This window comes from Artibeus jamaicensis, unplaced genomic scaffold (genome assembly GCF_021234435.1).
Source record: "Artibeus jamaicensis isolate MK-2021 breed Jamaican fruit bat unplaced genomic scaffold, CSHL_Jam_final contig_685, whole genome shotgun sequence".
NCBI classification, from domain to species: domain Eukaryota; kingdom Metazoa; phylum Chordata; class Mammalia; order Chiroptera; family Phyllostomidae; genus Artibeus; species Artibeus jamaicensis.
The window spans coordinates 33,254,263-33,270,216 of record NW_026521924.1 but is presented as its reverse complement, the minus strand read 5'-3'; the positions used below and the strand labels follow the sequence as shown (position 1 = coordinate 33,270,216).

The following is a 15,954-nucleotide window of genomic DNA, read 5'->3' as shown; positions in this document are numbered from 1 at the left end:
TGGAGAAGCTTCCATGGCTGTACCGCCAGAACGGTGGTCGCCCAGGAGGCGCTGCTTTCCCGAGGGAAGCCCTGGGGAAACTGAGGCCAGAGGTGGGAGGGACCAGCCTTGCAGCTTTTGGAGTTTGCGGGTGCACAGCAGGGGAAGGCAGAGCCCTGACACGGCCACACCTCACCTGCAGCTGGTCCTCCACCCTCCGGCTCCATTTTTCTCGGAGGGGGAGAACCTGAGTTGAAGGGCTTTGACCTTGAGCCTGAGCCCTGGGGGCCCTCAGCTAGTAGCTCATCGGTGCCTGGTGGCACCAGGGTGGCCCCCTGCCCCCTGCCCCATCTGGGTCCGGGAGGCTCTTTCCCTTGCTTGCTGAGAAGGGAGCTCTGCCCCTCGGACTGTCGGCGGGGCTTTGGGCTGGGAGGGGCCGGCACCCGCTGCAGGGCAGGGTGGGGGTGGCGGTGGCGGGCCCAGTCAGCAGAAAGGTCCCCGGCTCCAGCAGGATCAAAATCCTCTTCCTCTTGAGAGTTTTTCCGCTTTGGGGGAGACAAACCAAACCAAACCAGAAACAAGGAATGAGAATCGCAGCACCTGCAACCCCCAGGACCAGGGCTTTTCTGAGCCTCCTCACCAGAGGGGCCGTGTGTGTGGTGTGACCGTGTCTGTGTTATCTGCGTGTGTGTCGGGGCGTGAAGTGAGGTGTCAGGTGTGTATGGGCTGGGAGACCCCTGAGCCCCGGGTCCGCCAGCTCCCCGAGGTCTCACGTGTGCCCTTGGCCTTGCAGCGGAGCTGGAGTTCGTTGAGATCACCATCATCGTGGTGGTGGTGATGGTGATGGTGGTGGTGATCACGTGCCTGCTGAGCCACTACAAGCTGTCCGCACGCTCCTTCATCGGCCGGCACAGCCAGGGCCGGAGGAGAGAAGACGCCCTGTCTTCAGTAAGTGCCCCGCCCTTACCTTGGGACGCTGCTGGGGTGTGCCCAGGACCTGGAGGGACACGGCACTGGGTCCAGACAGAGGCCCGACGGGACCAGGTCGTGGGAGAGGTGCCTAGTCCTGCAGAGGTGACCCAGACTTGGGCGTGGGGGCGGAGGTCTTTCCCTTGAGCCAACGCCCTGCATGCTCTGCGCCAGGGATTCAGGCCTTGGAGGCAGCAGGTCACAGGGGGAAAGGCCCCTCCTGGGGCCGAGTTTAATCCCAGCTCCACCTGTCCTGGCCCTGTGCCCTGTCAGACCTACTAATGGTGCCCAGAGTCCCCGGCCAGTTCCTCTTCTGGAGGGCCAGTCCCTGACCCGTGATGTGGGGCATCAGTCCCCACTTAGTGCATAAAAGCCTGGAACAGAAGCTCAGGTCCCACGGGTGAGCTGGGGTTGGGGAGACGGTGGCAGGTGGGTGGCCCAGGGCCGTGGGCCCACGCGCATCTCAGCCTGTGGGAGACAGTGACAGGCCCGGAGGCAGTGCCGGGTGTGGCGTCCCCGGGAACGGGGACGCGTGGTTGACGGCAGTGCTCGGTCCCTGGGGCTGAGCCAAGTCAGCGGGCCGCAGGCCTGTCCCGGCAGGTTCGGGATCTCTGCTTGTCATCAGGTTGCCAGGGCCTGGAGTGGCTGTTCTGGTGCCTCCGGCGGGAACACCGGGTGCCCCACCTGAGACCCAGCGTGTGTCCTGAGGGCGCAGCTGCTCTGGAGGAACCTGTGCGTCCACGGCCGGGGCTCCCCCTTGGGTTCCGTTGCCCCTGCGCTCATTCATTCATGGGCCCCCGCCCTCTGCGGCAGCGCAGGAACCCGGTTCACAGAGGAGAAACGGGCTCAGAGCGGTGGGAATAGTTGCCTGAGGCCACCCAGCTTTTAAGTGACAGTTTGGAGAGCCCACACCCCCGTTTTGCCCTCCCCTGGTGCTGGGGCCAGTGAGGGCACTTTGCCCAAAGGGGAAGATGGCAGCCCTATAACATGGGCTCCAGGGTGGGCCCCCTTCCCCTCTGAGCCTCCTGTGAACGTCTGGAGAATGGGTGGAGCTGGCCCGTCTCCTGCCACCCCCCACAGTCCATTGTATGGTACTGGGAGGGTGAAGTCAGTTGGGGGGGGCGGCAGCAGGGGTGGGGGAGGCGCAGCAGAGGCTCCCACGGGCCATGACCCTGCTTCCAGGGAGCTGGCGGGCTCGGTGCACAGCATCTGGGACTTCGTGCCCAGGTGGGGGCTAGAGTTCAGGTCCCGGTTCCAGGATACTTGGGGCTAAAAGAAAGCCACCTCCACACCCACCCAGACACCTGCGCAGGCCCCTGGGGATGCCTGACTGGTTATGCACAGAGCCTTGTAAGTGTGGCTGCTCCCCTGGGGACCCCCTGCCAGACAAGGCGCATCTGAGGAGTCTCGGAGCCCCGAGACCTCCCAGAGAGACCCAAACCTGGCCGCTGTGGGCCAGGGGCTGGGCTCACCCCTGGCCTGGCTGTCCTGCCGTGGCCCCTTATCGGGGTGACTTCCTGGGTGTGTGTTTCCTCACTGGCACACAGCCAAGCCCATTCCTGTGGTCTCGTCTGTGGTGGCTGCATTCACCCTCAGCCGCAGCCTTGGTCGCGATGCAACCTGCTGTCTGTCCCACAGAGACGCCATGTTACTCTCTGGCCCTCAAAGGAAACAGTTTTTGGACCGCTGGCCTAGACGGGGAAGCCGTGGCTGGCTGGAGTTGCTCGGTGCAAGGAAGCTCTTGGAATGAAAAGGAGCCAGGTGGAGCCTGAAGTGTCAGGGAGAGGCGGGGGCAAGAGGGGGAGCTGTCAGGAGCAACCCTGGGGGTCTGGCATTTGTACCCGGGAGGATGTCAGGGCCACTTGCTGAGCTGGGAACCAAAGTGTCTTAAGACCTGGCTTCCAGGCAGGCGGGTTCTAACCGAACGCAGCAGTGCAGCTAGCTGGACAGTGAGTCTGACGGTGAGTTTCGTAGAGCAGGGCCCAGCCTGGCTGATGGAGGAGCGGGATGCTGCAGGAGCCTGTGGAGGAGTGTCTGGGCCGGTGGCTGGTTCCTGGTGGGTGGATCCTGGAAGTCTCCCTGGAGAAGGTGACCTCCAGGTGCTCGGGTTGGAGGTGGTGGGTTCTGGGGTCTATGGTGGGCCCCCCCAGGCAGTGTTTTCTTTGCTTTTTTAAATTAATTATTTATCTTCTTCCTTCTCACCTGAGGATATATATATATCCAGAGAGGGAGGAAGAGAAACATCAGTTGCCTCCCTCATGTACCCTGACTTGGAATCGAACCCTCCACCTTTCAGTTTACGGGGCGATGCTCCAACCCAGTGAGCCACACTGGCCAGGGCCGGATGGGTGTTTTCTTAATCTCCTTGGGTGGTACTACTTTGTAACTGAGTGGAAAACCCTTGGGAGAATGGAGATGGTGCTTAAAAGAGCTTATCACAGCCTGATACCAGGGCAGCAGTTGACACGTCATTATTAGTATTAGTGACAAAATGGTCACTGACGACCATATTAACAGTAACAATGTACGTCTGCTCTCTGCATCCCCACACCTGGAACAAGCTAGACCCCAGCGCGGCCCTGCTGGGATCGTTTTGAGAGGCACAGGACCCCCTAGTGGCCATGTCGGGAACTGCAGCCCTCCAGGCAGTTCCTCCCTGAACTGCAGGTGGGAATCCTCAACTCCCGAGGAAATTAATGGGATGATGGATGTGTTTGTTATTTTGATTGTGGTAATGGATTCCTGGCACGTACGTATGCCAGAACTTAACCACGCTGTATACTGAGTGTGTGCAGTTTGTTATATGTCAGGTAAACCTCAATAAAGCTGATGTTAATTTTTGAAAGAAGACATCCTGCCCTCCAGGTCCAGTGTCCGGGTTTTCCCTTCAGACAAACCGATTCTGGCGCAGGGTCCCACTTTCCTGACCCCCAGGTCTCTCCCCGTGACGTGGGAATCCCAGTAGACAGGGAGGGGTCTGGTGTCTTCGGTTGAGAGAGCCCCTTGGTGCCTCAGGCACAGGTACCTCAGTGGGATCTTGGGTCCCCACTGTGGGCAGAGTAGTCTGTTCCCTGACCCCTTGGCCCCTCTGGATGAGCTCACTGTCTCTAAGCTCTATCTGGCGCCCAAGGTCAAGGTCAGGGTGGCCTGAGTGGGGCAGACGATGCCAGTGGGTGGTCGTAGGGGTGAGGGAGTCAGGAGCATGGCGGGAACTCACACTGGGTCGTGCCCCCACGTAGCTGGCCGCCCTGGGCAGGCTGCATCCAGCCTCCTAGATTCTGGGACAGAGGTGCATGGAACTATAGGCCCCACCCAGCATGTCAAGGCAAAGGGCACGAACTTCAGGAGGTGGCAGCTGCATGCCCTGCCCCTGGCCCAGAGCTTGGCACAGAATCCACGTCTGTGGACTCAATGAGTCATTTGAGGGCGGAGCAGCCGGGCGGGGCCCTTGGCTTGTTACCTCCCATTTCTTCACCTAAAACCGAGGCTCACAACAGGGAGGCCAAGACGGGTCAGGAGCTAAATAAACGCGCAGACAAGGTGATTCTTTTGAAGGAAATAATTAGATGACAGGTTTTTTTCATGGGCGAGGGCCCTTTAGATAATAGCGTCAAAGAAGGTCTGCAGGGGACCCTGGAGTGAACGAGCAAGGGGGTGGCCCTGCCATGGGGTGGCCCCGAAGGGCACACTTTGCAGTTCCGTGCTCTGGACGGTGGTCACACTGGCTAGAGAGAGAGAGGTGAGGGCCCTCAACATCTTCCTTCATAGGCTCACTGAGGGCCACCCACACTCCCAAGTTCGCATATTCCATGCCTGCAGTTCGGGAACTAAGGAACTGGCCTGGGGTGACAAGGCAGGGAAGGGGCGGCCAAGGCCAGGGGAGCTAGATCGGGCCCGGCTTTCTCTGTAGGCAGTTGGCGGCTGACTTTGGATTTACTCTGGGCCCATGGGGCACCCTGGAGGGCTCTGAGAAGGGGCCGACGAATCAGCTGTGTGTTTTGCAAAGCGTGGAGGGGTGTTTGGGGGACAGAGTGGGAGCCCAGTGATCACTGATGAGGCCAAGTGCCCACATCTCAGAGGGGGGCCCAGTGCCCAGGGCAGGGGAGTGGGTGGGGATGGCCGGAGGGAGATCCCGCGAGACCTCACTCCAAGTGGATGATCTCAGGGTCAGAGCCCGGGGGACCCTGGACCCTTACGACTCCGTCTGCCCTGCTGACCTGTCTCTCTCCTCCCCACACAGGAAGGATGCCTCTGGCCCTCAGAGAGCACGGTGTCAGGCAGCGGAATCCCAGAGGTGAGCCCCAGCGCTGCCCCCAAGTCCCTGCCCCCAGCCCCCAAGTCTGCTTTAGTGGATCCAAAGGCCCCCTGGCCAGCGGGTCCCTTTCCCACCTCTGGGCTCACACCTCAGTGCTTCTCTGAAGAAATGTTTTTGGCGGCCGGGATCCCCTCTCCGGCCTCCAGGAAGCAACCTAGAGTCTGCCACGGGCAGGCCAAACGCAGCCCCTTTTGCTGCTCTGTGATGGTGTCACCAGGGCTCCCCTGGGGCTCAGGCGGAGACTGGGCTCCAGCTCAGCTCCTTCCCATCCCTGCTTCCCCATCTTCCTTTCCCCGGGGAGCAGGGTCACATGCAGCCATCCCTGCCCCGGCCCTGCTTCTGGGGACACTCACTGCGCTCTGCCCCCTCCAGCCCCAGGTCTACGCCCCACCGAGGCCCGCCGACCGCCTGACCGTGCCCCCCTTCACCCAGCGGGACCGCTTCCACCGCTTCCAGCCCACCTACCCCTACCTGCAGCACGAGATCGACCTGCCGCCCACCATCTCGCTGTCGGATGGGGAGGAACCGCCTCCCTACCAGGGCCCCTGCACCCTCCAGCTTCGGGACCCCGAGCAGCAGCTGGAGCTGAACCGCGAGTCTGTGCGCGCGCCCCCGAACAGAACCATCTTCGACAGCGACCTGCTTGGCAGCGCCGTGATGGGCGGGCCCTGTCCCCCCAGCAGTAACTCGGGCATCAGCGCCACGTGCTACGGCGGCGGCGGGCGCATGGAGGGGCCGCCGCCCACCTACAGCGAGGTCATTGGGCACTACCCCGGGTCCGCCACCTTCCAGCACCAGCAGAGCAGCGCGCCGCCCGCCTTGCTGGAGGGGACCCGGCTCCACCACGCACACATTGCGCCCCCGGAGAGCACGGCCGCCTGGAGCCAAGAGAAAGACAAACAGAAAGGACACCCTCTCTAGGGGCTCCCGGCCGGGCCAGGGCAGCGGTGGGGAAAGAGGCGAAACACTCCGCACTTCTAAAAAGAGAGAGGCAGGGGGGAGGACACACACAAACTGCGGGCATCACCATCCCCTCCCCCACCTCTGTATAAATATTTACATGTTCCGTCTGGTCTGAATGCACAAGCTAGGAAAGCTTGAAAAAAAAAAAAAAACCTCACACAAAAAAACCCTGTTTCTTTGTTGAGCTGTGTCTTGAAGGCAAAAGAGAAAAAAAATCCTACCCCAGTCTTTTCTGTTCCTGATTGAACTGCGTGAACACTTACCTTCTGTTTATGATGACTTAACTTTAAAGACATTTGCACAAAACCTTTGTTTAAAGATCTGCAATATTATATATATAAATATATATAAAGTAAGAGAAACTGTATGTGCGAGGGCAGGAGTATTTTTGTATTAGAAGAGTCCTATTAAAAAAAAAAAGAAGTTGTTTTCTGAACTAGAAGAGAAAATGGCCATTTTTACGTGCCAACTCAGAAAGTGTGCATTACCTTGTAAAGAAAACAATGACAAAGCAGGGGTTTAGAGTTATTTATATAAATGTTGAGCTTTTGCACTATTTTTTAATATAAATATGTTCGTGCTTGTTTGATGGAAACTTCTATCATGTCTGTCGAGACTCTTAGGAGAGGAACGTCGAGCTCCGACGTCAGGCAGAGGGTGGGCTCCTCGAAGAATTTGGACGGGGGGCATCCGGACGGGCCGCTTGCCTTTAGAAGCTTTGTCAAGTGACAGGTGATTTCACCTGGTGACACATTCCCTCCCGAAGGGGACATACTTGTTTCCCCTCTGGGTCAGAACAGCCTTTGGCTCGCACGAAATAGGAAAGTTATTCGAGGCACCAAGTACCAGGTGGTGGCTTTGGCTTTTCCCCCAAATGAAAATAAACTGTTACTGAAGGAATTTTAAGTTTTCCTCCTATTTTTTGTTTTAAAAACCACGATGCTCCCGTTGCCATGTTACCAACGGCACGCCGGAGGGGTGCTGGCGGCTTCTTTGTGCAGGATGCGTTGGCGGCTCCAGCACGTGTCGGTTAAGGTCCGTGCTGTCCACTGGCACGTAGGAAGGGCCCAAAGTATCGGGAAGGCGCCCCTGTCCCTGTCTTTCTCCATATCGACTCTCACCTGACAGCCAATGAACAGAAGACCAGAGATGAAAAAGAAACACGCCCAGGACATGCGGAAGGGTTGCAATGAGAAAGCCCACCCTTCTCTGTGTGAAGCTTAAGAAGCTGAATTCTCCCCTCCCCCATCTGCATCCCCTCCTCTCAAAGCAGTCCTGCTCGGTGTGTGTTTGTGTGCGTGTTCCTGAGTGTCTTTCTCAGACACACTCTGGTTTTCCAGGATTTCCCTGAGTAGATTTGGGTGTGGGGGGCCCCTCCGTTGGTGGTTTGCGGGCGAAGAAGCGTGCATGGGCACACGTGTGTTTGAGGAGAGGTGAATGACGGGCAGTGGAGTGGGGGTCCCTTGGTGTCGACCGGGAGCAGTGGCTGGAGCAGGAGATCCTTCCACCACACCCTGAGGACTTGCCAAGATTTTATGGGGTGGGTGGCACCCCAGCCGGAAGAGCAGCCCCCCAAACCCCCACCCCACAGAGGTGTCTTCATCTCCAGTAGAATACTAACCTAAGAGAAAGGTGTAAGAGGCAATAACTATTGTTTATAAGCAACTTTTGTATTACTTGAGGCACAGAAACCTTAGAACAGTTTTGAAGTTCTGACCATTTGAACTCTATTTATATACACATCGCAGGAACCTAGAGGCCACCAAATGAAGGGCCAGCTGAGTGCCCGCTGACCAGCCCAGGAGTGGGAAGTGTTTCTACCTTTAATGATAAAACCTGCCCCTCTGGGGGGCGGCGGGTCTTCAGCTTCCCCCCTGCCCCTCTGGGGGGCGGGGGGAAATCTGCTTCCCTCAGACAGGATTCTTTGGAAAGGTCGTGCAGAGAAATCTATCTAGTTAGTCCTGAAAGGTACGGGGACACGTTTATACATAACATTTCTTAAAGACGTATTTTTCCGTGGAGCGTCTCCCTAGTGCCTTACTGAGGAAGCGCTGGACTCTCCTCACCTGGCCAGGCAATCCTGGACGGCCCGGCTCGCCCGGGACTGGCCGTTCCGCTCCTGGTCCACAAAGGGCTGCTGCTGCTTTTCAAACGTCCTCTCACCCTCTCGTGTCCCATCCCTCTGGCCCCCACCCCCAGCCTCCCTTGTCAAGTACTATGCTTGATGCCCACCTGAGTCAAGAACCTAGAAGTGGACCTCATTGATGTGAACGGCGTCAGCCAAAGCCAGTCCCAAGCGTCCCCAAGGTCCTCTTGAACCAGACTCTGAACCGTGGTGCCGGGGGGTGGGGGGCAGCATCCACGTCTGCTGTGTTTTCAGAGTTAGAGGGAAGCCGGAGTGGGTGGCTGACCTCGGGGTGCTTGAGGGCAGAGCACGGCCCGGCCTTGCAGTCTGGGCCACCATGCTGCGGTGTCCCTGGGCCTCGTGCTAGCAGGACCATTGCAGAGGCAACTGGTGGGGTCGCCCGAGAAAGCCCGGTGCATCTCAAGAAAACCAGTGGTGTGCGTGTGGCAGTGACTGCTGGAGCTAAGCCCTTGGTTTCTCTGTGGCCCCCAGAGCTGGCGGGGGCAGCCTGGGGGAGGGGGAAGGTACAATCTTTAGGTGTTGGCTGTCACGCCATTATCTTTGAGGAGCCTTGAAACACACTTCAGGAGGCCCCCTGTTTTCAGTAAAGAGCTGGGGAGTCTCCAGAAATGGCTGGTTGGAGGGGGACCAGGTTGGGCTCAGAAAAGGTGGCGGAGCCCAGCTTTCTTAACGCTCATTGTTTTCCTGCCTGTCAATCATCACATCCCCTCCCACCCCCGTCCCCACCGTGCAAAGCTCGGGTCCACACAGATGGACTTAGCGAAGTCCACTAATTGCCACCCATGTTCCCCTGAACCCCCTGTTTGCGCAAAGAGCAGAACATAACTTCTCTCCCCCGACCAGTGAGCCCCAGGGCCAAGTGAGCACCGAATCTGCTCCCGGTCCTTGTCTGTCTCCTCTGTGAACTGTACGTTTCAGAGATTTTTCTACGCGCAACATAAAGCTTCCAGAGCCTCGAAAACATCCCAGCCATAAGGGAAGAACTGTATTTCCCCGGAATCCGCACTTCAGACGTTGCTGTAGTACAGAGCAGAGAGAGAAGGCGGCTGCGCCCTGGTTTGCCTGCCTGACTCTGTGGCGGCTGTGCCCACGGCTACGGCTTGGCGTGGCCTTTGCCGCCCCGTTTCCCGAGTTCTGTTAAACTGTAAGCCCTCTGGCACACGGAGGGCAGGGGGCACGTCGCTGCTGCGGGAGACTCTGGGTCCAAATGCCAGTCCCCAGGCCTGGTGAAATCGCTTGTGTATCAATCATCACTCATGGCAATGACGACATTCTGAAAGCTGCAATACTTAAACAATAAATTTTGCAATTCTTTGGAAGGAGGCTGTTTTATTTCTTTGGTCCTTCTGCCCCAACCACCCTCAGCAACAACCCCAGCATCGCCGGGGGCCACGGTGCGGCTCTTACCGCCCCTCCTCCTGTCCGTTTCAGCACAGGGAGCCCAGTGCCTGCACTTGTGCAGGAACAGGACTTGAGTTAAAAGGATTCCCAAAACGCCGCCTACTTTTCCTCCTCCTGGGAGAATCCTTCATCACGAGGACTTGACCAGAGAGCCTGATAAGGTCTGTGAGATGAGACTTTCTTAAGCAAGGTTTTTCCAGAAGTGAAATCTGAGATGTGCCCCTGTCTGAAGGGACGGATTATGGCTGTCTCCCGGGGGACACAGTTGGGGGAGTCGGGAAGAGGACAAGCAGAAGTGGACCACAGAACCCCCCAAAAAGGGGCCCCAGGGGGTCTGAGTGAGGCACCCACAATGCACACAACAGAAACTCCTATTGGTTTCTCTTTGATGTCTTCATTTACTGTCCGAAATGGGTTTTGGTTTTTTTAAATCAGCCTAAACAGAGTGTGTAAACTGCAGGTATGGCCAGTTCGGCCTCGGTCTCACAGATGCTGGACCGCAGGCGTGTGAGCCCCTCCTGGTGCGTGGGGGCAGAACTCGGCACGCATCGGCCCTTCTTGCCTTCTCTCTGGTACACGAAACGCTCAGCAGTTAGGAAGACTCGGAAGAAAGCCAGGAGAGCTCATCAGCGTTTGGTGCCGAGAGCAGGGCGAGCAGCGCAGTGCTGCACCCAGGGCCCAAGTGCCTCTCACTGGCGGTCACTCCCCTGCTGGCCCTCAGTCGCCTCAGCTGCAGAATGGGTTTATGGAGGTGCCTGTGAGCTGGTTGCACCTGGCGTCCGATAAGGTAATGCCTGTAAATCCTCAAAAGGGTGCCTGCCGTATGCAAATGCAAGCCACTTTTATCAGTAACGGGCTCCCAGAAAAGGTTTTCCTGTCATCCAATGCACCTGGGGGCTTCTGGGTCAGCTCGCAGGTCCTGGGCGGAGCACGCACACGGCCCCACCTCTCCCAGGTGGCTAGGAGGGGTCAGAGCCTTCTCCAAACGGAGACCCTCCCCCACTTTGAGTACAGCCCAAGCAGTAGAGCCGTATCCGTCCGGAATAGTGACTGCAATCACCACAGCTGGCGTGTGTCGAGCATCTGTTGGGTTACAAATTTGATGTGAAGTGACTGACAGGAGGTGGCTACCCGCTCGGGCGCGGAGGAGACCACTGGAGGTACCAGTGTGACAGACCCAACTCCAGACCCCAGAGAACTCGCCCGGGACCACAGCACAACATAGTGAGGGCAAGAGTGGGCTGTTAGGAGCGAGTCCTGCATGGAGCCAACCCCATAAACAGGCACCCTACCACCCACGCTTGGCCAGGGCCAGGTACACGGCTCAGCTGCGACTCTCGGGGTTCAACTGTCTGCAGGTTTTGCAGGGGGGAGGTGGACAGGGGTTCGTCCTGTGGCCTCATGTGGCCAGTGGGTGGAGAAAAGTCGGTGATCTTTCGCCTGCTCACCTATTTCTTCTTGTGAGGGTAGGTGTGACAGCTCCCCGGCTGTTCACGAGACAGGACGGAAAACAGCAATTCCCCGAGTCTCTCTCTCCTCTTTAATGTTTAAAAGTGAAGGTAAAAGTCACATGCCATAAGACCTCCCTTTTTAAGTGTACAATTCAGTGGGTCCTAATACGGGCACACAGATGAGCAGCCATCCCACTGTCTGGCTCCAGAACATGGGCGTCATCCCCGGTGAAACTTCACCCCCCCCCCCCACATTCGGTCACCGGCTCCCTGGCCCCTTGCCCCAGCCCCTGGCAAGCACCCACCGATCTGCTTTCTGTTTCCATGGATTTGCCCCTTTAAACATTTTGTATAAGGAACCACACAATATGCGCTCTTTTTCTTATTGGATGTGCCTGATTTCTTTTACGGAGCGTAATGTTTTCCAAGGCGCGTGCACGTTGCAGCAGGCATGGATACATTCTTTCCCGTTGAGTCACGTTCCGTCGTTCGGATCCATTCTGGCCCTTGTTTATCCATCCAGTTGATGGACGTCCTGGGGTTTCCACGTCTGGGCTGCTCCGACGGGCAGTGCGCTCATTTCTCCTGGATGTAGACCTCAGACAGGAACGCGTCCCACTGGCTGGGCCACGTGGTTGTCTTATGTTCAACTTTCTGAGGAACGGCCCAACTGCATTCCTCAGCAGCAGCACCCCTTTACATTCTACCAACGTGGCCTGAGGGGCCCAATTTCCCCTCACCCCCATCCGGTATTTCCCTTTTAAAAACTGATTACTCCTGACGCGGTGGGGTGGGGGAGGGGTCTCCTCGTGGCTTTGATTTGCATCTCCCTAATGATGTTTATGGAGCGTTTGCACTTCTTCGGGGAAATGTCTATTCAAACCTTTCACCCATTTTTTTTTGTTGTTCAGGCGATTTGCCTTTTTATTGTTCAGTGGCAACGTCATGGATTCTGGACACCAGATCCCCCTACGTGGACTGTGTGCGGCAAACCCCTCCCACCGTGGGCGCTGTCCGTCACTCTCTTGACTGACAGCATTCTCGGAAGCACGAAAGTGGGATTCCAGCTTATTTATTTATTGTTTATTTTATTATCTGTTGGTTTCTTGGGTTTTTATGTCATACTTAAAAAACGTCGCCCAACCCAAGGTTATGCAGATTGACACCTGCTTCCTCTAAGAGGTTTACAGGTTTAACTCTTTTCAGGTCTGTGGTCTATATTGAGTTCACGTTTGTATTCAGCGTGAGGTACGGGTCCAAATCCTTTCTCTGGCATGTGAATGTCCAGGTTTTGGGTTTTGTTTTTTGTTGTTAATTTTTGCATCATTTGATGAAAGACTCTTTTTTCCACTACTAAATTGTCTTGGCACGCTTGTCAAAAATCAATCTGCAGTAACGCCATGACTTTATTTTTGGACTCTTGATTCTCTTTTACCGACCTGTGTCTCCCTGTATGTCCGCTCTACACAGCCGGTGTTACTGTAACTTTGTAGCAACCACCCACCGATTCTGTGTTCCAAGATCGGTTTGCATATTCTGGGACCCGTATGAATTCGAGAATCAGCTTTTCAACTTCTGCAACACAGCCAGCTGGGAAATCAGGGAGTATTACATCGGATCTGTAGGTCAATTTAGGGACTATCACCGCCTTAATGATATTAAGTCTTCCAATCCATGAACGCAGGGGGCTGTTTTATTTATGCAGGAATTACTTACCTTCCTTAAGTAAGTGATGTTCTGTTGTTTTCAGTGTACAAGTCTTACAATACGCAAGTCTATTGTTTTGCTAAATTTATTTCTAAATAATTGATTTTTTTGCAAAATGGAATTTTTTTCCCCAAATTTTACACCTGAATTTTTCATGGCTAGTCTGTAAGAAGGCAGTTGCTTTGTATACAATGGTATCTTCTCCTACAACCCTGCTAAACTTGTTTACTAGGTTTTATAACTGAAAAGCAACAGGCCAGAGCTGGGCTAGATCACAGGCCACCCCATCCTCGTGTGCACGCATGACATTAAGCAGGTGTCTGTCCCCACCACCAAACTGCCCCTCTGTTTACTGATCACCCTCTCCTGGTCTGGTCTTCTTACCGGGCTCATTTCTAACAGCTCTAAACCAAATGAGAACAAATTATTTCCCAGTTCTTCCACCCAAAGTCCCAGAATTAAATCCCATTGGCCTGGTTTAGGTCCTGCGCCCATCCCTGAACCAATCACTGCAGCCACAAGAAGACAGAACTCTGGCCATATTTCAGTCACATGTCCTGCCCTGGACCTGGGGGTGGGGTCAGCTCCCTCCCGTGCAAATGGAGTGAGGAGGGAGAGAGTTGATTCCCCAAAGGAAAACTGGGTTTTTTTGTTTTTGGTTTTTTTTGTTTTGTTTTGTTTTTCAGAAGAAGGGGGTCAGGTGCTAGGCAGCTAAAAACAGTGGATGCCACTCCACTGGGCAAGTCAATGCATTAACACTGAAACGGAAAACTGGAAACGCGCCGACCCTCCGGCCCTGCGCAGACCCTCCTGCCTTCCCCCTGGCACGGAGCGGGGAAGGCAGACGTGCCTGTAGCGGCGCTTCCAGCTGGTTCTGAGTTGATGTTTGTTGAAATGGCTTCAGCGCGTGTGTCTGGCTTCCTGTCGCAGGCGTAGACGGCACGTTCGGAGCAGGGAGGACGTGCGAGCCAGCGAGGGAGCCGGAACGCGCGGGCGCCTGCCAAACCCGCGTCGCGTTTTCTCTAACACTCTGTACAGTTGTCCCGAAGAGAAAGAACTGTTTCTAAAAATAAAACAAAATATTGTAAAAGCCTCACAATCAGGCGATGTGGAAACAAGTGATAGGCTTAAGTGTGCAAGTAAAATGTTAAAATAAATATCCACCCGTGCGTGCACACGTGTGCGTGTGTGGGTGCGTCTGTCCCTCCCCCTCCCCCTCCCTCACACGCCCTCCCCCATCGCTCTTCCCTCCCCTCTGTGCCCTCCCCCTGCCTTGACTGGTAGCCCTGAGAGAGAGGGCCGAAATCATGATGTTCGGCTTATTAAAAGGCTTTCACTGAGCTCGAAACAATTACATTTGTCTTTAAAAGCATCTAACTTGATTGAGCGAGCGACTTGAAAAGCAGATTTTTTTTTTTAACTCTTGGAATTAGACTCCTCTTGCCTGCTCTTCACAGGCCTGGGCTGCGGAAGCCACCAAGCCTAGGGTCCGGGACTGGCCTGAGGTTATTTGATCCGCTCACCCTCCACCCCCACTCACTGCAGGCTAAACTGGAGGGACTCCTGTCTCTTAGGGCGCTGTCTCCCCCTTTCACTCATTTTACTTCCTGGGCCCCAAGTCCTAGCCCCTCAGCTGTGCCCAGGCCTTTGAAAAATGTTTGAGCTCCGAAACACAGGGAGAAAAAAATCGTAAAATCGGAATCAATACGTTTAATTAAAGGTCTATGAAGCCTAACGTGTCAAGTTCATTAATTGTTCCATTTAGTCATCATAAGAATTTCATGGCACTTAATTATACTTGAAACAAATTTGCAGGTGAAACAGTCTCGCTTTGAGAGAGTTCCCAAGACTCCTGGACACTCGGTGAAGAATGTGTGGCCAATTGTAATTGAATGAATTTCTTGTAGGCAAATAATTTTGGAAGCAAAATAATTTTAAAAAGTCATTGGATTATAACAATAAAAATGAGAGGTGCGTTCACTCCAATACATCTGTTCGGAGGTGGGGAAGGGCTTTCCGAACTGAGTTGGTGGGGGAGGAAGGGCGAGAGCACAGCTGGGTGCTGGCCACGTCCCCTCTCCCTTGCCACTGTCCTCAGGTGCCCAGGGCCACCTTTCCAAATCCCCGCCTCCCCTTGGGAGAAAATCCTCCAGTGGCCCTTCCTTTGCCCCTGGGAATAATCTCAAATTGCTACCAGGGCCAAGTCCCTGGACACGTTCAGCTGCCTAATTCAGTCCCACCTGCCGCCCAGGTCCCCTTTGCTGGCCAGTCAGGCCGAGAGTTGGGGGGGACCCAGGACGGGGCCTGAAGTACCCACGGATCCCAGGCTGGGCAATGTGGCCTCCTCCGCAGTCAGAGTGGGAGGAAGATCCAGGAACGATGAGGGGGCCTTTCTCCTGCTCCCCCTTCCCTGAGTGGACCCCTGTGTGTGGCCTGGGACAAAGAAGGCACAAGAAGTTACTGGGTGAATGAGCAGCTGAATAAGTGGGACTGCTCTGCCACCTCAGAGAGGGACAGCTAGAGACCCTGCAATGACCAGCTCCTGTTTACGGGGCACAGGCCATGTGCCCAGGACTCTCTGCTGGCACCTCCAGGGGCATGATCTCAGTCAGCCTTCGCAACAAGCTCACAACGGGGGCTCAGGAAAATGGGGGCCCACTCCAGGCACAGAGTTAACAGGTGGGGGGCTGAGACCAGAGCCCCGGGCCCGCGTAGCTCTTGTGGACACAGACATCTGAACTCGGCCAAGACGGGCAGCAGACAGAGCCTGGGATGCAGCCGCTCGGCTTGGTCTGTTTCCCTCCCTCCTCCAGTAGCTCCTGCGACCTTGTCCAATCCCTGTCCCTCTCTGGCCACCTCCGGTTCTCTGACCTTTGTCCTTGACGAAGGTCAATGTGTTATTCTCCTCATTGGGTGCCCCTCTGACCTTTCTCCTCTCATCCCCCCACGGATGCACAGAGCAAATGTAACAATGACAACCAGGCTGTCTGGGAGGAAGGAGACTGAGTTTTGCCAACACCATG

General features: G+C 55.8%; 1 protein-coding gene across 1 annotated transcript in view; it reads left to right on the top strand.

Annotated features, from left to right (window-relative positions):
* The window catches only part of PMEPA1 (prostate transmembrane protein, androgen induced 1), a 45,051-nt gene extending 37,925 nt beyond the window's left edge, over positions 1–7,126 (top strand). The window contains exons 2-4 of the mRNA XM_037133671.2: positions 773–927; positions 5,189–5,242; positions 5,636–7,126. Of these exons, the coding sequence (XP_036989566.1) occupies positions 773–927; positions 5,189–5,242; positions 5,636–6,184 (758 nt within the window). The 3' untranslated portion in view covers positions 6,185–7,126. The remainder of the gene's footprint in view (positions 1–772; positions 928–5,188; positions 5,243–5,635) is intronic.
* Positions 7,127–15,954: the final 8,828 nt, after the last annotated feature.